The sequence below is a fragment of the Mchenga conophoros genome, linkage group LG19 (assembly GCF_057382185.1).
Source record: "Mchenga conophoros isolate Kocher_MC1m ecotype Shallow Benthic linkage group LG19, M_conophoros_male_GT1.1, whole genome shotgun sequence".
NCBI lineage: Eukaryota > Metazoa > Chordata > Actinopteri > Cichliformes > Cichlidae > Mchenga > Mchenga conophoros.
The window spans coordinates 26,775,153-26,796,671 of record NC_140544.1 but is presented as its reverse complement, the minus strand read 5'-3'; the positions used below and the strand labels follow the sequence as shown (position 1 = coordinate 26,796,671).

The 21,519-nt window shown below is 39.6% G+C and overlaps 1 protein-coding gene across 3 annotated transcripts in view; it reads right to left on the bottom strand.

Annotated features, from left to right (window-relative positions):
* Positions 1 to 5,181: 5,181 nt before the first annotated feature.
* The window catches only part of stac (SH3 and cysteine rich domain), a 29,681-nt gene continuing 13,343 nt past the window's right edge, over positions 5,182 to 21,519 (bottom strand). For all 3 annotated transcript variants that reach the window (XM_085257451.1, XM_085257453.1, XM_085257452.1), the window contains 8 exons: positions 17,837 to 17,918; positions 17,575 to 17,681; positions 16,733 to 16,814; positions 15,894 to 15,961; positions 12,794 to 12,891; positions 9,013 to 9,064; positions 8,373 to 8,510; positions 5,182 to 6,503 (listed from right to left, as the gene is read on the bottom strand). In XM_085257451.1, coding sequence (XP_085113577.1) covers positions 6,405 to 6,503; positions 8,373 to 8,510; positions 9,013 to 9,064; positions 12,794 to 12,891; positions 15,894 to 15,961; positions 16,733 to 16,814; positions 17,575 to 17,681; positions 17,837 to 17,918 — 726 coding nt within the window. In that variant the 3' untranslated portion in view covers positions 5,182 to 6,404. The remainder of the gene's footprint in view (positions 6,504 to 8,372; positions 8,511 to 9,012; positions 9,065 to 12,793; positions 12,892 to 15,893; positions 15,962 to 16,732; positions 16,815 to 17,574; positions 17,682 to 17,836; positions 17,919 to 21,519) is intronic.

Genomic DNA, 21,519 nt, shown 5'->3' with positions numbered 1-21,519 from the left:
TTCCAGCTTCAGTTTTAAAATGTAATGTGCAAACACAATATGTACACATAGCTCACCACTGACTACCTAAAATGAACAACTGCTGCATGTTGCTTACACAGCATGCATCTGTAATTCCCCACTAACACAACAGCATCCCACGACACTGCAGAATGAATAAATGACTCAAAGATGGTCAAATAGTCATACAACTTGTGGAGAACTTTCATCAGTCAAAGGTCCGCAAACAGTTTGGGCCCCATGAGAGTAGCGTAAGTGCTAGTAGATTTGTTTTAGGGGTGGAAATGCTCAATATGCAGATGTCCAACTAAACTGTGCGACGATGAAATGCTTACAGAGTTTCAGATTAGCACATATGGTCCGGGCAGAGTGGTTGTTTGTTAAGACATTGATCAACTTGATTTTTTATCGTTTTTAAGATCCTTCATTAGCCCAGCTTCAGAAGTCTGCCACTCGCTGGCACATTAAAGGCCTCCTCATTTTGTTCTTTAAGTAAATACATTTAAAATAGTAAATTAGCAGATTCACTATGGGTTTCTTCAAGGTTACGCCAAAATAACTTATTTATTTGCATGTATATAAACTGTAAAACAACAAAACTATAGAAGTGATAAAGCAGAAAGTAAAAGCACTACTGACTTGCGGCATATTTACTGAGATTTACAGGAATTATGAGAGATGGATTTCTCCAAAATAATTTTATTTATACAAACAAGATACAGTAAAATAAATGAAATCATCATTTAAAAACTGTATTTTGTATTTACTTTGTTTTTTTTGTCTAATATTAATATTAATTGGTGATTAAACCCTCAGAAACCCTCCAATGGGCCGGAATTAAAGGAATTCTGCAAAGATGAGTGGGTCAGTTATCACAAATACTTGATTGCAGGTCTTGTTGAAGAACTGGTTATTAGGTTTAGGGGGCAATTAATTTTTCACATCAGACGTAGGCATACCTGAGTTTCAGGATATGAACTGATGATTGTCCAGGTCCTGAACCAACAAAGCAGCCCCAGTCTATTACACTACCACCACCATGTATGATGTTCTTTTTAAGAAATAGTGTGTTAGTTTTATGCCGGATGTAGCCAAATTTAAACCTTCCAGAAAATTCAGCTTTTGTCTTTTCACTATTTCTTTTTGTTGAATCATAAAGTCTGACCTCAGCTGAGTCAAGTGAGGCCTGCAGTTCTTTAGATGTTGTTCTGGGTTCTTCATTGACCTCCCGGATGAGTCATTGGTACATTCTTGGAGTAATTTTGGTAGGCCAGCCACTCCTGGGAAGTTTTCTCACCTCTTTTCCCATTTGTGGATAACAGTTCTCTCTGTAGTTCACCAGAGTCCCAAAGCCATAGAAATAGTAACTTGTTCCAGACTTATAGATATTGATGACTTTGTTGTTTCTTAGTAATTTCTTTAGATCACATCATGTGTGGCTTTTTGAGATCTTTTAGCCTGCTTTACTTGCATAATAAGCTAAAAGTCTCAGCTAAAAAAAACGCTTTCAAAATAAAAAAGCACTCGTTTGGATGAATATAATAAATGCAATGTGCTCACATGTCAGTGAGTCACTATCTCTGCAGAGGAAGTTTTAGCTTTCTCACCTCCTCTTTGTGGTCTTTGTTGTGGTCATCTTTCTTGTTTTCATGTCGTCATAACTGCTGTGGAAAATGCTTCTGTACAGTTTGGACCTTCAGAGACTTCCATGACTCAACAAAAGCTAAGAAATAGAACATGCTTTGGAAAAGTAGCTGAATTATCATTAAGGTTTAGTAAATATTGATGCTTTTCTTACTTGTGGAGAGCAAGAGAAGGCCGATGGTGATGGCAGGACTCATAGTTGTCCACGCTGTTTCATCACAGCTGTTTTGTGGGCCTTTTATTCTCTTTTCAGCTTATGGAGATTGTTTGTCAACTGTATCAGGGCTTATTTTACTACATATGTGACCCTTAAACAGAATGCAATTATTTGCAAATCTCATAAAGCCATCTTTGACGCCCAGCATGTTTGCAATCTGAACCCAGGGCCCTGCAGATCAACATTTTTAATAACATTCAGCTTCTTAATGATCTGAACCACATCCAGCTGTTAATTCTTTCTTGATGGTCTTAAGTTTTAAATTAAAAATTCCCAAGGTGGTATTGTCAGGCTTTTCTTTTCAACGTCAAAGCTTTTCGAGGTCTCGGTCTCCACACCACCACCATCAATCACTATTAGGGTGCATGTTGGACCTCTCACACCACATACCACTTTTCATATTTGCCCACATGCATAATTTAAATATGTACTGTATTTTGATTGTAAAGGTTTATGTATCCATGAGGGTTTTATGGGTCAACAGCTGAAAAGGAAACACAGACCACCACCACCTTCCTGCATCACACCTATTCAAGCACATGATGTACGTGCCTTCTTTTAAATGCACACTTGGCAAATTTATGAAAAGAAAAAAACTTTACAAGAAGTCGTCTTATTGCTGCTGACAGCAGGTGCTGTCATTTTGTACATCTGCATATACATTTGTGAGTCAGAGATGCAGCGTATGTGCGAAATGACACGATGTGAAAGAATTGAAAAACTAATCTGAATGAAAAAAATGCATGTATCCGCATGAACCCCCTTCAAATTCTTTTAAAAGTGCATAAATATAGAAATATGTGATAAATACAGGAAGCACACGGTGAATGGCTCTTTAACTTTTTCACTCTGCTCATAAGCAACTGTGTGTTGCTTAGTGCTGAGCAGGTAGTCCAGATCCTGTGCAAACAATGAGGTAAAAAGCAAGCAGTCAAGCTGTGGAACTAATCAATGTGACCACTGAAAATATCAGTATCAGTAAATATCAGTTCAGAAAACATGAGCTCAAAACAGACACTTTGTCAGTTATGACAGTTAAGTTTTGCACAGTTTGTGAGTTCCTATTTTGTTTTGTTGAGAACATTAAACATTTGGCAGTAGCTCCAACCAAAGGGCAGATGGAGGAGGTGTCCGTGCTGAAGATATTAAGGTTTTAATTGGGGGTTATCAGAGTAGCCAATCAGAATGTAAGGTGCTGCACTGCAGTGGAATAAATCAGAATTTCCGAACAGTTTTTGTGAAAAGGCGAATCTTCTTCACACACAAAGGTTAACTATGGAGTTCCACAGGGTTCTGTGCTAGGACCAGTTCTGTACTATTTACATTGATCTTACTTGTCTTAGGCAGTACAATTACAAGGCATAGTATACATTTCCACCCACCTTTTTCTTGCCATGACATCCGATGGCATTCATTGATTAGTTAGACTTATGGCTTAAAGACAGAAGGGCCCAGATGGCCTCCTATGAGGTCATTGGGGCAATCGTGGTTCAAGATTTGGGCGTTCGCCTTGTAATCGGAAGGTTGCCGGTTCGAGCCCCGGCTTGGACGTTTTCGGTCATTGTGTCCTTGGGCAAGACATTGCACCTTATTGCCTACTGGTGGTGGTCAGAGGGCCCGGTGGCGCCAGTGTCCGGCATCCTTGCCTCTGTCAGTGCGCCCCAGGGTGGCTGTGGCTACAATGTAGCTGCCATCACCAGTGTGTGAATGTGTGTGTGGATGACTGGATGTGTAAAGCGCTTTGTGGTCCTTAGGGACTAGTAAAAGTGCTATACAAATACAGGCCATTTACCATATTGTTTTTTAGCAAATATGGTGTCAAAGCAGATACCTAGTGCACTGTAAGGAATTTTTTTGACCAGGATATCCCCTTCAATGCGCATATTAAACAAATGTGTAGGACTGCCTTCTTGCATTTCGACAGTATCTCTAAAATTAGAAACAGTTCAGAGTGATGCTCTCTCAGAGCACTCCTCTTTCAGACTCCTGACTTTTTTGTGGTTCCTAAAAATTAGAATGGGAGCCTTCGGGTTTCAAGCTGCTTTTCTCTGGAACCAGCTCCCAGTTTCAATTTGGGAGAAAGACACCCTCTCTATTTTTAAGATTAAGCTTGTTTCTTCCTCATTCACCTGTTTTCACTTTCTGTGTATAATTAATCTCTGGCTCTCCCACAGCCTGTCCTTCATTGTGTGTTCTTCGCCTCACCTCAAACGGTTGTTTCTACTGTAATCAGCCACCAGGGGGCGTTGCAGTCAAATATATGAGACCTGCTGGCGCCCTGCAGTGATGACCTGGTGGGCGTTAGCAATTTCACAAACAAAGAACAGGAAGATTAGGAAACACCAAAATAGCAAATTCTTTGTGGTTGTCTCAACCTCTATAGTTAGGCAACTATTTAAACTTGTGAGCAGATGCTTAATGGAGCTGCTGAAGCCTCTGAATGTGCAATAAAATTCTCAGAATGCAGGATGTGCACTGACTCTGCTTGCGCTAGATCAAACAGGAATAAACCAGGACTGCTTACAGACTTAAAAGAGTCCTTTAAAAGAGTGTACAGGTTACATTTTGTTAGCAGGCTCCATTTAAAGACCGTTAACATCCATGCGTCACAATTTTCTTGCAAATACCGAACTTTTAGCCCCCTTTCTTCCTTATTTTACTCTTTGTTTGTCTAAAGTGTCAGTACATTTAGACATTTTGTGATTATACATTATAAACAACGACATGGTCTATGCAAAGCAGACAACCCACAAACCCAATATCAACTTTTACCTTTTACCTTTTATTTATATTTGTGTACAAATGTATAAAAAGTATTTGTACACAATCAAGGCTCATTCTTTCTCAAATCAGAATGGGTCCACGGTCGTCTCAAGGTGCTTTAGGCACTACAAAACAAGACTTTGGTCCTAAAAGAGTTGCTCATTTAGCCTAATTTTTAGCATTAAATACCTGAGAATACATTAAGCTAAAACTCAACATAGATTTTTTTCTCTGATGTTTGATTGCAACCTTTGAGCTGCCAGTTTGGAAACTGATGTGAAGAGCGAGAAAATGTAAGCGTGAGATAAATGAAACATATCCTCCTAAGTAATTTTCTGATACTGCTGCAAAGATGAATTTGTTTCGCACGCCTAATAAATTGAGTCACAACCATTCACTTCCACTGAAAGCCAGAATAAACTGTGCCTATAACTGTGGCCTATGTCAGCTTATCATAAGGTGAGTGGAAGGGTACATCCTGAACAGGACCCATAATCTTTTTGCTGTGAGACGAGAAGACCGACCATGAAGCTTTTCGGGAATAACTCTCTGCAGAATACTTTAATAAAGAATTTTATTTTTGTACATATATTATGTACAGTTAAGCTTCCTTGGACATTCAATAAAGCCAAGTTTCAGTGCAGAACAGCCTTTAACAGATATACTATATCTACTCTGATGCAACAGCTTGCTGTAAATGCACTTGGCTATAAACTGAATATGAAGTCCCGCTCATGAGAGTCTGTGCCGAGGAGGAGGAAAAGCACACCAGTTAGCACTTCGAAGTTAACACGCTAACTAGAAATGTGTCATTTAGTTACACATTTTCTCCACAGGCCTTTCCCAGCAGATCAAACACATTGTGATCATTAAAAACACTATTCTGTTCCTATTATACTGCCATACTGTAAATCTTTGATGAAAAATTTAAGCAAATAATAAATCAATGGATAAAATAATAATTTTGAGACAAGTCTTGAAAGTAAAGATGGTGAAAGGACAGTGAAGCTTGGGAGTGTGCGGGCAATTATTTTGGAAGACCACAGAGAATTTCAAACTCTTTTGAAATTACTCCCTTATGTGCTTTTCTTTAACTTCCTGCGCTTTGCTGTTTCGTACCTGTTACAAGAGAAACGTGTTCCTTTTTTTTGGAGGACTCTGTAGAGAGACAAAGGACAAACTGGAGGCTTAAATAATCTAATTTTGCAGTAAGCAGTTTATACAAGTTGCTCGTACGTGTTCATTTCAGTTTATTTTCCATTGCCCTCCCATGATGTGCACTCTGCCATTCAAAATAGCCATCTTTGAGCTTACACTATGTTGCATTTACTCTATTTTTGCTTGGAGCATAATATAAAAGCATGAGAAACTAAATTATTTGAAGGACTTCCATTTATATACTGAAAAATAATCATTCAAGCATGTGTTTGTGTTTTAGGCTTAAAATGTTAGCCCTGCTTTCAAAAAGTAAACAGGCTGGATAGAACTAAGGGGAAATTTTTAAAAAACAAACCCCATCTAGGATAAATTTAAATAAAATCCAGTGACACAGTGATCTCCCGTCTCCTTGCAAACAAAAAGCAGTTTCTCATCTCATCTCGCCTTTTGGTTCGAGAGGGAACAAAGAGGAAGGCGTGCTGATAAAACAAGCGCCGCTTTTACGAGTTCGAACTCCAGTTTCTGATGGGGTGAACTCCTCCAGGTGGCTCATCCTGATCTCTCTCTCTCTCTCTCTCTCTGACTCTCTCCGTCTCGGTCTTCATTTCTCTGAAAGTTTGTCTCAGATGATCTCCAGGACATCGCAGGGCACGAAGCCCCTCTTCTTTCCGCTCTCCACTCTGATGAAGCCGCTGTGCTCGCCCTCGCTGCTCACACAGATCTGAAAGCCAGAAGAAAAATTTTACTTTACCGACAAACAGGACATGTAGAAAGCAGTTAATCAGAAAAAAGTACCTAATAAAGCACAAACAGGTCTTACTATGGATCCTTTCTGAGTTACTGGAAGGTAAGATGCTGGAAAACCATAGCCATAATAAGGAAAATCCAGAATGTATATTATTGAGTTGTTTATGAGAGTTATAAATTGCCTCTTTTAAAAATACATAATGGTTATCAAACTAATAATCAATTATAGACAGCAGGAGTGTGTTTTAAGGAAATAAGATCATAACATGATCAAGCTTATTCACTCATTGACACTCACAATAAGTCAGAGCACACTGTGTTTGCAAGCTTGATCTGAGTACTCCCTAACAACTTCCCTTGGGATTGAGAGGCTGGAAGGAGAGTGAGTGGGTCATAGGATCATTTTGTGTTTGGTGGTTAAATCTCCACTGGGGGTTGCTTACTTTAAATCTCCTCAGAGTCCCAACATGCCCTGGACAGCATTGTGGGAAAAAGGGGCCCTGATTTAAGTGCAGCCATTATGCTCCTCTGTCTGCCAAATCCACTTGAGCTTTTCAGTGAATAATTGTCTACAATTGAAGAGTCACTGGAGGTAAGAGGCAATGCGGGAGCTGCAGGAAGGTAATATGATGTCTGAAGAGCTGCTGGATAATATGAATCAGATGCAATGTAGTAGCTGGAGTGTGCTCGTGAATTAGATACAGGCCTAATGTGGAAATGTTAATATCCATAATAAGGTCATTGCTTCCCCAACCCAAAATGAAGATGTTGCTCCCTATATGAATCGTGCTAATGTTAAGCCCGAAGACTACTAAAAGCTTCCACAAGTGCCATGAAAAGGACCCATATCCTTACTTTTAATCATAAGAACGACTGTTTGCAGTTTTCTTTAGCATTGCATTAAAAAAAAATCAGAATACTGGACATATTCCAAATCTGACTTTCATAAATTGCACCTGACCCAAACAAACACTGCCACTAAAGCATGCAGCTCTATCGTCTATCCTTTACGCAGCTGTAGCTGAACATGTACGACTGTGTTATACGCCTTGATGAAGAGAGTGTACTTGAATCCATCCTGATATTAAACATACACACAGACCTGAGATGTGTTACAGCAAACATCTCCCATACCTGACCTGATTACAGACTAGCTTGGATCCAGGCTGACGTAAGTCCCGTGTTCCCTCCTAGAAGACTTTATCATAATCACTGCAGCTCTGAACTTTTCTCAGCTTCTCGCGTGAAAAGAAGAAACATTTTTAGTGTCCAATCGCTTTTATGTGAGAATACAGTAGCTAATTATCTGGTGAATCTACAATGAGCCAAAGGTGGTCGTGTCATACCTCTCGCATGCTTACCCAGATGCCATTCTTTCCTAAACCTGTCAGGTACTGTAGCTAAATCCCGACTGTGTGCTCCACTTGGGAAAGTGCAACAACAGACGATGTCATGTGACTTGATTTTCTAGATATTGCTTCATGATGACAGAAAGAGAGTTTCACTGGTCTAGGTCAATGAAGATCATTTTTTATTTTAATTTAAGCCAACATGAAATAATCACGGGAGCGTGTTTAAACAGACATTATTAACACATTTACATGTAAATACATATCAGCCCCATATCTTAATCGAGTCTGACCATTAAGGACCCTGGAATGTACTTAGTACGCTTTTTGTGGCTTTAAATATATTGTCTTTCCCTGCTGGTAATGCAATTTCTGTATGAGTGCCCATTTCATGTCTATTACACGTTTGCCATTGGACACTTCACTACTGTCTCGAGATTAAAACAGCTTTTACTCATCCCCCACGAGGACACATCTGTTCAAGCCTGCAGTACCTGTCCCTCCTTCAGGGTGATTTGGCCTTGTTCCTTGCAGCCGATGAACGTCCTGTTACACCTGAAGACTTGGTCACCAGCCCGCAGTTGATGAGCAAAGGCTGCTGGGAAAAATCCGATCCTGTCCTCAATTACACCCTGAAAAAAGGAGGGACATGAGAGGGTTCAAACTTGGCACGATTACATCGAAGCCTTGATAAAAACCGTCCACACACCTTTAGAGTAAATGCTGTTGTAAATCATGTATTAGGTTCACTATGATGTTTTTACATTGCATGCAGGTGCTTCATCAGGTGCTAATGTTTGCCTCTTTCCTTGGTATCTCTTGTTTAAAGACCAAACTGGCCAGATGTCTCTGTTTATCTACAGCCTACAGAGCACAATGGTGTTAAAATGCGTGATGATTTTCTTCATGGTCTGGTGGCGACAGGTTGTCTCTGTGCTGTCATGCAATCGGCCCTTTCGTCTCCCTAATTTATCTGTTATGCATTTGTGTCCCGAGTTACCCTGTTTCCTTGCTCCTATAATTCACAACCAGACTTATATCATTTATCGGTCTGTTTCTTTTAAAGCTTTTTCTTGGCTTTGTGTAAAAAAAACTTAGTGAAACTTTGCTGTAACACAGAGATGTAATACCTACCTTCCACCAGTCATCATTGGAGTCATCGGCCACCAAGATCCTGTCTCCTGCTCTGCAATACATGAAAACATCCATGAATTATTTGAAAACAAAGGAAAAATACTCAAATCCATCACTGATTGGAAACATAATGACATTTAGACTTCGATAGAGAGGGTATTTTCACACTTAAATGGCATGTAATGCCCCTAAATTCCATTTGCTCCGAGTAATTTTCCTTCATCCATCCAGGAAATGCATGAATCAGTCTATCCCACTGCCCTGTGTGCCATAATTACAAACATCTGTTCAAAGCTACGGGCTAAATTTGACTAATAAAAATCTAAAGGACCAACGCTGCGGTGCCAAGTGTTGGTTTATGTAATTGTCTTCCTTTTACTTCCTTTTGTGATTCAAAAAGGAAATGATTCACAAAAAAACACCTTTCATGGAAGGTGAGAAATGCAAAGTGCCCAACACTGTAAAATCTTGAGAGGTGATGGCAACAATGCAGATTAATGCTCCAATTAGAAGCAGGGGAAATGTTACTTCAAATAATTTAATTACGAAAAAAATGAGCTGTGAAAGCGAGAAGAGGGTTGCTGTGCTGCTAAACTGCAAAAACATTCGTCATCATTACAATCACTGTGGCCAAAGGTAATCAAGTAATCAAAGCGTGTGGTGGAAAGTGAAACTAATCATAAACCTGTCCCCCCCCCCACACACACACACACACACTTTAAAATTAAAATGAAATGTGAACTTTCTGAATAAGGAATCAGTTCAATCATCTTTGTTTTATGTGTTTTTGTTTGAGGTATTGATTACAGCCTGAAATAAGCCCAGCTGAGGAAGAAAAAAACCCTCATGCAGCCTTTCAGAAGAGGAAAATAGATTTGAAATAAAGGCATTGGAGGAGTTGAAGTACTTGAGATGAATGAATTTCAAATGAAGTGTAACGACTGAAGTTTTTTTCTCGACAAGGGAGGGGAGCGACCCACGACTGTGTGCATGTAGGAAAGAGATGAAAAGAACAAGTGCACTCCTGCTCGCTTGTCCTTAAATCCTCAGAAGATTTCTGCGAGAGCAAGAACAAATGGGCACTTAGGCTGAAGGACTGTTCTTTCCCGAGGGCCTATTTCAAAGTATGACGCCCAATCAGTCATGGTTAAGGCGGGGAGTAAAACCTGGACCCTTCGTTTCAGACTGATAAAAAGGCTGGCCAGACATGTGAAGCTCTGCCTACTTTAAATTACTCTTCAAGTATGTGTGCGTAAAAATCATCGTCTGCTGTCAATGTTAATAAATCTTTGGATGCAATTTTTAAATATGTTTTTGAGGACACCAAGGCTGTGTAGCTCTGGGTCAGAAATGCAACCTTTTTTTTCAGTTCTGACCACAGACCAACCGGTGCTACATCAGGTGATTTTAATTAGTTGTTTGTTAAAACCAAAAACAACTGCTGACATCATGAACCAGGCATGTCTGGAAATGTACAGACAGTGAACTCACAGGCTGGGTTGGAAATTAAACACCAGCTTCCCCCCCCCGAGTCTCAGCAACAAGAACAAGTTGACTCAGACTGTCAACTTGTTGCCTTGTGTATAAGCTAAGCTAAGCTAAGCTAAGCTAAGATAAGATAAGATAACCTTTATTAGTCCCACACGTGGGAAATTTGTTTTGTCACAGCAGGAAGTGGACAGTGCAAAAGTTATATAGCAAAATTAGAATACAATAAGAATAAAATACTGTACTGAATAGAATAAAATAAAATAAAATACTATATACAGTAGAATAAATAGAATAAAATATACAATAGGATAAAAATAGAATGCAAATGCTTTATACAACTGAGTAAAAATACAACTTTTTCAGAAAATACTAACCTGTTCTGCTTAAAATTAGTCTGCGCCAACATTTTAGGAAATACTATGTTATTTTTTGGCTCTATCGATAGGAAAGTGTAGAGAGCCGACAGGAAAGCAGGGAGAGAGCGAGGGGAGACTGACTGCTCACTGGGCTGAGCAGGTGACCAGTTCAGTTCAGTTCAGAGGGATAGTGTAGAGCACCAAATCACAACAACAGTCACCTCAAGGCATGTTTTCTTGTAAGTTAAAAACCTGAAAATAACAGAAAGAAAACCCCAACAATCAGACGACACCCTCTGAACAAGCACTTGGTGATAGTGGGAAGGAAAAACTCTCTTTTGACAGGAAGAAAGCTCAGGCAGAACTAGGAGGGATGGTTTTCCTGCATGTATTTCATTCTCCTTGCTCTCCTCTGTTTCCACGCTTTCCTCTCTACTCTACTGTCCGGTCAAAAATAAAGGCTAAAAAGCTCAAAATAAGCCTGCTTAGTATAAAAGTCAGAAATTTGTTTTCATATACTATCATAACACAATATTGTCTGACTAAGTGTTCAAAATTAGAATAATGTATATGTGAATAATGTCTGAGGTGATACTTAAGATTGTGTTGATGCCATGGCTGAGCTTACAAACTTATTTGTACTATGAGCAACATAAACATCAATGATGTTATCAAGCTCATAATCCATTATAATTCAAAGGTTATTTTAAAGCATGAAGCACTAAAGTTTAAGTGTCACTGGTTTTAGTGCGGCACAAACTAATGACTGAGGGGAAATCCATTGAAAATAACCAATGAAACTTTGACTCTGAGTCCAATTTGGACACCATGGGTGACCCATTAGGTGATCACTGTCTCGGGATTTAATTAAAAACTACCAAAACAATAGTCTAGATGGGGTGGTGGTCACTGTGAAAATGGGAAAATGACAGACAAGCTCCACAATGTAATGCCTTTAGATATCATGCAGTTTTTGACACTTTAAATGCAGTTTTTGAAATTAGTATTTTGCTTTAATTGATGGAATTTCAAAATATTTGTTTACATTCTTATTACAATTCAAAACAACCTATTTCAAGCAATTAGTGGTGGACTTCTTCCACCACTAATAGCCAATTACTAAATGTTACTAATTAGTAATTACATTTAGTAATTACTAATAACTAAAATGTCTAATCGTTATGGAGCAAACTGTGAACAATACACGAACAAGTGAGGCTTTTGGCATCTGTGCCCAAATTATGCAAGTATCTGCTTCTGCGCCGACCTGAAAAGTATGAATGTCTCATCACTTTAACTACAATAAACTCAGTGTTATCCTTCAGAAACAGCATGTGTGCCTGGTACACTGAAGGGACCCTTTAAAGGATCTATAAATGGACTTTCAAAGACCCTCATACTCTCTGAAGATAAATCTAAGAAGACATGTAACAGATTTGATATTAATAAATAATGCTGGCACACACCCAGGTAACATTAATGAGGCCACACCAGAGAAATAAATCTTTGAGGAGTGTTACATAAAAAGAGGGCACTAATTAGTTCCTTTTGTGAATCCATTCTTGTCTCTGAAGACAGTAATTAGTCTATATAAGATAAAAATGACACAAGATAAAGAGAGAACAAAGTGGAATTGAGCAACATGACTTCTTGTCTTTTAAATTTTCCCTTGCTTCCCTTCCCTTTGAGGATATGAGTAAGCGCTGAATTCCATCTGTTTTGTTCGGAAAGTTTAACTTAAATTTCAGTGAAGATAAATCATGTTTGGGTTGCACTGCGTGAGCCTCGTATTTGCTTCTATTTCTTATTTAAAAGAAAAGAGAAATCTATCTAAAGAAATCACTATGTCAAAGTCAGTTAATTCACAGTCTAAGTTCATGTGCAGGTGTTCTTATTATTAGAGCGTCTGTGCATGTGTGTGTACGTGCGCTAACCTCATCTCCAGGTCGTGGCTCTCCTGGGCGGTGAAGCTGTACAAGGCCACATACGTGTTGAGCTTGAGGACGTCTTTCTGTAGCATGCTCTGCTCCATCTACAAGACAGACCAAAATGCAGTCTAACACTACTTTCTCTGTTGTCATATCTTAAAATAGTCTTTTGGCATTCACATTAGTGTATTTACAGCACACTGATAGACTGAGGAGCTGCTTAAGTTGCTTTACAATCTGTTCCCTTTAATCCTCCATCAACATGAGTGGGAGAAAGATCGGGGTTTTTCTTTTTTCTTACAAACACTTGGGAAGTTTAAACAGGACATGGTTGTGGGTGGAGAGGAAGTTCTCAGAGAGGTGTTAGCACAATTAGCAGGGAGATATGCCGCCATTCTGGCGCTATTCACACCTGCTCATAAAACCTGGTGGGTGTGTTTTCCCATTTCATCACCTTGAATCTGAATCGTGCCTGCTGTGCCCATGAAATCCATCCAAACAATAACTTGCCCTCTTTTTGCATGGTAACAGCAAGGAAAATGCAAAAAAAAAAAAAAAAGGATAATAGCTGTTTTAGGACAGCAGGAGACTTTTCTATAATCGTGGCACTTTACAGTAATGAAAAAAAGTGGGTTTTGGTCCCCCAGCACCAGCCATGTGGACTGGAAATGTGGGTGATGGATGAGCTTAGTTATCTGCGGCCACGAGGAAAAGTGCTTCTGTGACTTCTGGGTGAAAACTGCATCAGACAGTGGCGATCCATTACAACTAACTAGGAGCAGCTCACAGGCCTTGTGAGGTCCCGATGTTGTGGCCGCCGGGATCAGTGGATGTGAGGTCGGTTTGGGTGAGATAATAATCTCCTTTGCAAGAGAGCTATCAAAATAAGAAGCAGGGACAAATGTAAAAAAGCTCATTATAGATACTACTTGTATACTTACTGTTTAATCTTATATTCATACATCAGTTTTTTTTAGCCCTATATCAGGATCGTGGGAGGTTGGAGCTTGATTGGGGCGAAAAACAGGGTTTTAAATCTGGATCTGTGAATCGGTGAATCTCTATAAACTATAACCTCAGTTACTCAAATTGTCAGGTCTGTTCATGCACACTCAGTTAGTAGTTTAACTGGAATAGTTCATCTTTTAACAAAACTTCTGGCAACTGAATAAGCATCTCCTGTTTAGGAATCTCTGTGTTATGTGTTATGCTGGCCATCTCACGAGTGTAAGTCGAGTGCTGTCTTCAGCTCTGGTGGCTACAACTCCTGTTGGAACGATCCAGCTCTAACTAGGCATGCCATTTGTTGCTGAGTGGGCAAATAAAGTGGGCCATCAGAAAATCTTCATTAAATCAGCTGCCTGCTGTCTAGAGCTAAGGCTGATTCAAAACAGCAAAGCTGCAAAAAATAAAGATAAAAACAGCTGAAAGATACTTAAAGGCTCCAGGTCTGGGGCCTGAATGATATTTATCAGTATTTTTTACGAGTTGATTCCAAATGATGATACGTTTTATGTGTCCAGCAGCAGTGAATGAGCAGAGGCCACAGCAGTTTAAAAGAAAACAGAGAAGGTACCAAGAAAAAAAGAGAATAGAAGCAAAAAGATGTCATTAATCAGCAAGAATCAGACCATTTTACTGGCTATTGATCTCTGAGAATTTAACACTAAACCTGAAAAGTGTGAACAGATGGCCATCCTGTCATGTGTTCCCATTTGAGACCGCGAGTCCCTCATCTCAATTTGAAAACTGCTCCTTCTCAAGGGAAGAAGCCGTTTTCAACCTTTTTTCCTTTCTCTGCTCATTACCCTGCAGTGCCTCCATCTGTCTGTCCGCCAGCCTGAGCTAATGGAGCTGTCGGCTGACAGACAAACAGCCTGCTGCCAGCTGTGCTCGGTCCAGCCTGATAACACTGCACAATGCATTTCAAGCTCTGAAATGGACGACTGGACTGCTAGATTATATTGCAGAGTCGAGGTGTTTATATGTGCATCTGCGCGTGTGTGTTCCCTTGTACGGATATTTGCTCATTTTTGTGTTTGTCTGAGTATCTGTGGTCTTTTTCCATTGTTGACAACGGAGATAAACATGTTAAGCAATAAAAGTAAACAGAATAGATGGCGGCACATAGAAAATATCTACAAAGAGCATCAATACTAAGAACACTTCTCCCACAAATTCCAGCGTGGAAGGAAAAGGCAGAGAGGAGGAGAAGAGTTGAAATATGCCAATGAAATATTCATGGATGCTCCACAGGGGGCGATAAGACATTCACAGAGGTTTAACCTTTTTCTTTCCCTGGCATGAATTTTGCGATGCATCTACACTGTGGAGAATAAACAGACCGAATCCAAACATCAAGGTCAAGAGTTGTCTGTATCAGCGCTGGCCAGTGGTCGTGTCAGACCGGGTTTGATTTGTTACGGCAGGAAGAGAAAAGAGAGTGCTCCCCCGAAGTCCTGGGAAATTTAGCAGTGATGATGGAGGCGGAGATGAAGAACGGGCTGGCAGGGTATCAGTTCTCAGGTGAGCCAGAAAGTTCAGGAACTGAGCTCCAAAAAAAAAAACTAACGTTGTGAAAGCTAAGAGGGAAAATGTGGAAAAGTTCACTACACAGTCAGAGTTGCTGAAACTGCTGAAAAGACAGTTATAGGATGCAGTCACTTTACTTTCTCTCGCTCTTACCTATATAATTACCAGTTTAGTGCTTCTCTAAAAAGCTTTTTTGTAATTTGTGAAAGGACAACAAATTGTATCTGCATGTGAAAAATCAATCTGTACCTCAGATGTCTGTTTTTAAACTAAACTGGAAGCTCGTGTGGCTTCCGAAGAACAAACTGGGCTGAAACAACCGACAGCTGTTGTGCTTTTTGGCTTTGAGGAACACGTGTTACTTATAAATAAGGACTGTCTGTCTGTCCATCTGACATTTACATAGATTTAAGAAGGAAAAAAGAAACCGTGCAACTCTTTCCTGCATATAAAACGACAACATCAATCCAGATAAACTGGTATTCCAAGAACAGTACTTCTCAGTGTTGTACTATACTCATGCACATGCACACAAAACCAATCTATTATAAAATGTAAAATAATGGTTTCTCACCTGCAAACTGTCGGGTTTTCTTTCTGGGTGGTGGTACTGCTCTGTCCCGTTCTCAACGACCGTAAAAACTGAGAAAACAACACAAAATGAACTTTGCCCAACTAAACAGTCTGAATAAAGTTGTACTTAGTTTTAAGGTAGCAGGATATAACTGTATCAGAAGACAAAAAATGGATCTAATGTTGTCACATGTGGAAGAAAATCAAGACTAAATCAAGAGCATAAACATGTCTACAGCGGGAACCATTGGCCTGAAAGTGGCACTTCAAATCTAAATGTCATCACTGTGATCATAGAAATCCACATACAGTTTTCAGTTAACATAATTAGCTTTTTTCCTTGTTAGCTTGAGCTATTCATAAAACAAGAGCAGTTGGAAGGCGAGCACATGACACAAGCTAAAAGTGAAGTCATTTCTTCTTTTGTTCGGTTAGTTCAGCAGTATTATTACCATGCTTCAAACAGCATTTTCCAAAACAATGTCTTCTTTTTGTAGTCTTTAGTTCTATTGTCTTAGGCTTAATACTCTGGAGTATAAAGGGTCACTGCATTGCCCTTTACTACAGATGCTATTGTACAGCTGGAAAACCCTGCCCACTGCTGAATCAAGAGCTAAGCACAGTAAAGAACACAGAAAAGTTCACAGAACATCTTATTTTAAAGACTGACTTTAATGGAGAATAAGGAGAAAATTTCGTTGATGGTTCATAGATGGAGAATTTGATGTTGCAACCTTCTTCAATTCTCTCATTTATGGGAAGAGCAACAGCGGTGCATTTTTTCCTGTCACTACGTGGCATTAATCCAGATGCACACTGTGTACTGCAGTGAATACTCACCATCATCGCTGTGTTTTCTCGACAGCTCCTGCCTGCTGCTGTGAGCCACAACTTCCTCTGGAACCTTATCCAAATCACTGGTCTGCAAAGACAAAAATTGAACGGGCAAAATTCAATTAGATAAGTGCAGAAATAGAGAGGGAATGATGTACTACTAATTAGATAGATAGTTGAAGGTTTGAGCACAGGATTAGTTAAAATTCATTCTTTTTTACAGAATAACCAGCTATCTGGGAGTCTGGCGAGCAGTAAACATGCTGTTTCATAGTCTACATTTGGAAACTATTATGAGAACCCCCGTTGAGATCACATTGTCTCTGTAAGCCTCAACTGACACACACATACACCCATTCACTAACAGCTGCAGAGGACAGGACAGAATGGCCCTAACCCAACAGCTTTCAAATGTCATCATACAGAGGTGCGTATCCAGACTTCTCGTGCAGTTTAGCTTACATTAGCAGTGATACAATGTGAAGAACACATTTCCCTGTGCATTAAACGTACCGATGGAAGAAGGCCGGAAGGGACTTTGGCTAAACAATCATTTTAATTCATCTTCAGAGCTGTAACGTGAGAGTTCCTGTCATAGGTCTGGACCAGACTGCCTTTATTGGTAGTGTTTACAGCCCTGCAGTAGCAATATCTATTTAGATCATCAGCTACACAGTGTCTGCTACAGTGAGACAAAATATAAAGTGTAGTCCATTTCCTGATAGAAAGTCTTTATATGCCACAATAAAGAGGATACTTTATGATATGGACAAAAAGAAACTGGCAAAATAAATAAATAAATCGAATTAATCTTTAAATAAAAGTAGAGAGGGGTATGTTGCTCTTACAGAGTTTCTGTGGGGAGATTCAGAACCGCTGGCTCTCTTTGTCCTTTGTGCCAATGATGTGCCGAACCTCAGGGCTTCATACACGGGGTCCACCTTATTGCCGCAGGCTTTAGAAAAGCATGTTACAGACACAAAACCATGTGGCAAATTACCAGACTGTAAAACCTTGTGCATCCATTTTATGAAACTGCTCAATTAGAAACCCAGTTTTGGGAGAATTAAGTTGAAATGAACCAAAAGTATCCTAAGATAAGCTGCTCACCAATAGGCATGACTTCTTTGATGCAGCCATACTGTTCCTGGATCAGTAATGGAGAGCTGTAGTACCGCCGAAAGCCTTTTGGCTGAAGCGAGAAAGACACAGAGCGGTGACAGGCATTAGAGACAAATCAATATACAGCACCGCAGGCAGTAAAGTGCTCCGACCATTAAATACAGCACATAACTCTGTTCATTTGGAGTCTCGGAATGTGGCTCTCACTTCATAGGGATAAAGTTCTGCTACACTGGATGGTGCACAGGATGGAAGTCAAACACTGTGAATGAATGCAGAGCCTAATATTAACATGAAAAACAAAACCTTTAAAGCCTCAGCTAAATGGCTTTTTTCGTCTTTTCGTGAGAATAAGAGGAGGACAGGGAATATCATTTTCTAAGATCGATCATGTGTTGCGTTTTGTAACCTGTGCATAAGGTAAAGAGGGGGAAAGCTGGCAAACACTACAAAGCAATTCCAGTACTAATCACGAGTTTTCATACACAGATAACGCTCTGTAATGTTGACAATATTCATCACACCATAATGACATAATAACTACAGCAGCACCAAAAAGCGTGTAGGCATGAATACGTGGTCAATGGTATGTGCTTTTATGGCTTACTCTGCAAAGCAAATGACGAAACGAACATATAGAGGATAGTTGGAGAGACAGATGAAGGGCGGAGTGGAGCACAGATGCTGAAGGGGCTGTTTCTGTTTACAAAGTGACGTCAGACTCGGTCCACACTCAATACTGCATTAAGCTGAGGCTGAGAAGCAACATTAGTCCTATTCAGCTTTACTTTTCTTCCATGCTAATGATGTATAATTTTAGAACTGTGCACGACCATGATAGCAGAGCAGTGGATTTGTTACACAGAGTTAAAATCTGAATGTGTAGCAGTAGAAAACAGGATCAAATATAATACTTTGGTTCATGGAGTTCACTGCTATGAAACCGAGAAGGACAACTTCTAAAGTTTTTATCGTAATTTATCTGCCTGTCAAGTTTTTCCCCGATCTCCCAGGCCTTCAAACATTTATCATTTATATATCTATTACCTGCCTGCGTTCCATCTAATCAATACCACCCCATCAGGTCTGAATCCTTGGTAAGCATACAGAAGATTGAAATGATGTCGGTGTCATCTACAGCACACCCAGTAATGATTAATGTATATATTTGCAGTTTATTTTCACACACTGCAGCAATTCATCGATATTGTACTGTTGTCAGTGTTGCTTGATTAAAGCAGCTTAATTTCCCAACTGGATGTGCGGCTCACTGAGCGTTTCTTGCTCATAGGGTTGCCTTTTTTTCCCGTTTGTTTACACTTCGAGTACTCAAGTCGCGGGTGGTGAAATCGGCGTCGCTAATCAGTCCTGATTAATTCTTCGTTTGACACTTCTCGTGATGAGGCGGCTAAAATAAGCAACCCCTGAGCGCTTCGGGCACATCTCAAGAAACGAGGCGTCAGACTTCCAGGGCCAAAATCATTAAGGAAAAGGTTAAAAGAGCGTGCTCGTTGGAGCCCATCTGGTTCACGTGGCAACAAACAAAGTGATACCACTCACTGCTCGATGCCAGAAGTCACAGACAGCTTAGGTTTATTTTACAAACCATCCAGTATATGACAATTATAGTTTCTTTGCAGTTTCTAAACTTCTTTAGAAAACTGGAAAAAGACACTCATCTGTCAACTTCCTGTTTATTGGGAAAATAGTCCAGGGAAAATGTAATGTTTTGTTTCTGGAAGTATCCAGAAAATGTATTAATTAGAAGGGATCAATACAATATTATTATAGCTATATCCTAACACGTTTTCAAGTAATCTGCATCACATGTAAAAGGTCAACACATAACACATAAAAAGTACTATGTCAAAGTCTTCTTTGAAAGTTTCTTTTTTACAAAAACTGGGAAAACATGTAGTGATTACTGAAAGAACCCAGTTCTTGAAAATTTAGTATAAAAGGCAAAACCTTGGCTTGAAAACCTTGAATGTCAATATGAGCACATTCATATGAACTTTCTTTTAATTTCATTAAGTAGTCTTTGGCTTCTTGAAGGACATTTTAAAATCTTATCTGTTTAATACCAGAAAGTCTGGCTCCTTAGAAGCAAAATATGCAGAAATGAATGGTGGCTCATGACTTTTGCACTGTAGCTCTTGGTTGGGTCCAAGAGATTTTTGTTTCTGGGTTCTGACTTTGGCCCGTATAACAGTATTTTTTGACGTTTTGGACTGCTGCTGTATACCTTTGATACTACTGAGTCTTTGAGTTTTGTTTTTGCTTCATAGTTTTGCAATCCTGTGTTTTGGTTCATGTTTCCATTGATACTGTAGTAAGATAAGCTTTTATTTTAGCATTTGAGCCATGTCTTGTCTTGCTTTATTTTAGCTTTAGCTATTTTAGCTTCAGTTCCTACTTTGAGTTTCTCTCTTTATTACATCATCCAGCTCATCTTCCTATGCTTAGCCATCTGTTCTCAAGTGTTCCCCATCTCAGTCTTTATGTTTAGTGTGAGTCTTCTTGTCTCCATGTTTAGTATTTGTCTTTTGGATCGTTCCCGCTTTACTTCGAAGCACTGTTTCCTTCATGCCTCGTGTTCGTTTTGCTTCCCACTTTGTAACTGTCCTGATTGTTTTCACCCATGTAATCCCCTTCACCTGTGTCTTGGTCCTTGTATAAATAATCCAGTCTCTCTCTCTTTGTCCTCAGAGTAAGAAGTTTGACGTGAGTTCAAGCTGGTTATCAGCTCACTAATGCTGTGTTCCTGAATAAGTCAGAAGTCAGAGTTTCTGAGTTCCCAGTCAGAAGTTAAATCTGGAATGCTCCCTCAACTCAGCCCCAGCAACCCAGAGTCAACAATCCAAGCTGGCGGCATTGAACATAAACAGTAGTAAAACTGTAAAACTTTTAATCTGTACTGCCACCGTTGTGTATTTGTGCCTCACTAAATAAACCATACACAGAGCACTGACCCACCTCTATCCGTGAATGTGCTGCGGCGGTGTTTTAAGTGCAAAAAAAAAAAAAATAGTGATAGCTCTACCTAGCTTAAGAACCAAACCAAAACCTGTTTTTCTTCACTTTTTCTGCTACGCACTCAACGAACTCAGGTGTGACGTCACTCCCTGGTTCAGACATCCGAGGTCTGAGATGTCTGGAGCGCCGCATAAGTTAACCTAATCGGTTTTCTCTGGTGTTCAGACATCTGACTAATCGCAATTACTGATAAGTGTACTGCCAGCAGAGCGGCTGGTTGCGTAAAAGAAGATAAAACTGTACTATGAGAAAAATATGAAGAGGTTAAACGAATAATACAGGCTAAAAGCAACGTAGCTGCTGCAGACAAATCAGCAGCGTGAGTTTGCGCGAGAGGAAAAGCAGTAGCACTAAAAGCACTGTATGAATGTGTGAGTGCTCTAAGATCTTTGGTCAGTAAGACTGGGAAATAACTACTAAATTAATGAAGTCTGGTATATCTGGAGGCAGCAATGACAGCTGGAAAAAATGCCGACTGTGGAATTAACAGACTTGCCAACATCACCGCTCTGTCACTATGACACAGGAGAAACTGATGTGTTATAATTACATTTTACATTTACATTTGGTGGTGTTTAACGATCTGAGATTAAAAATGAAATGTAAATAGAATTCAAACATAGGTTTTGTCTATG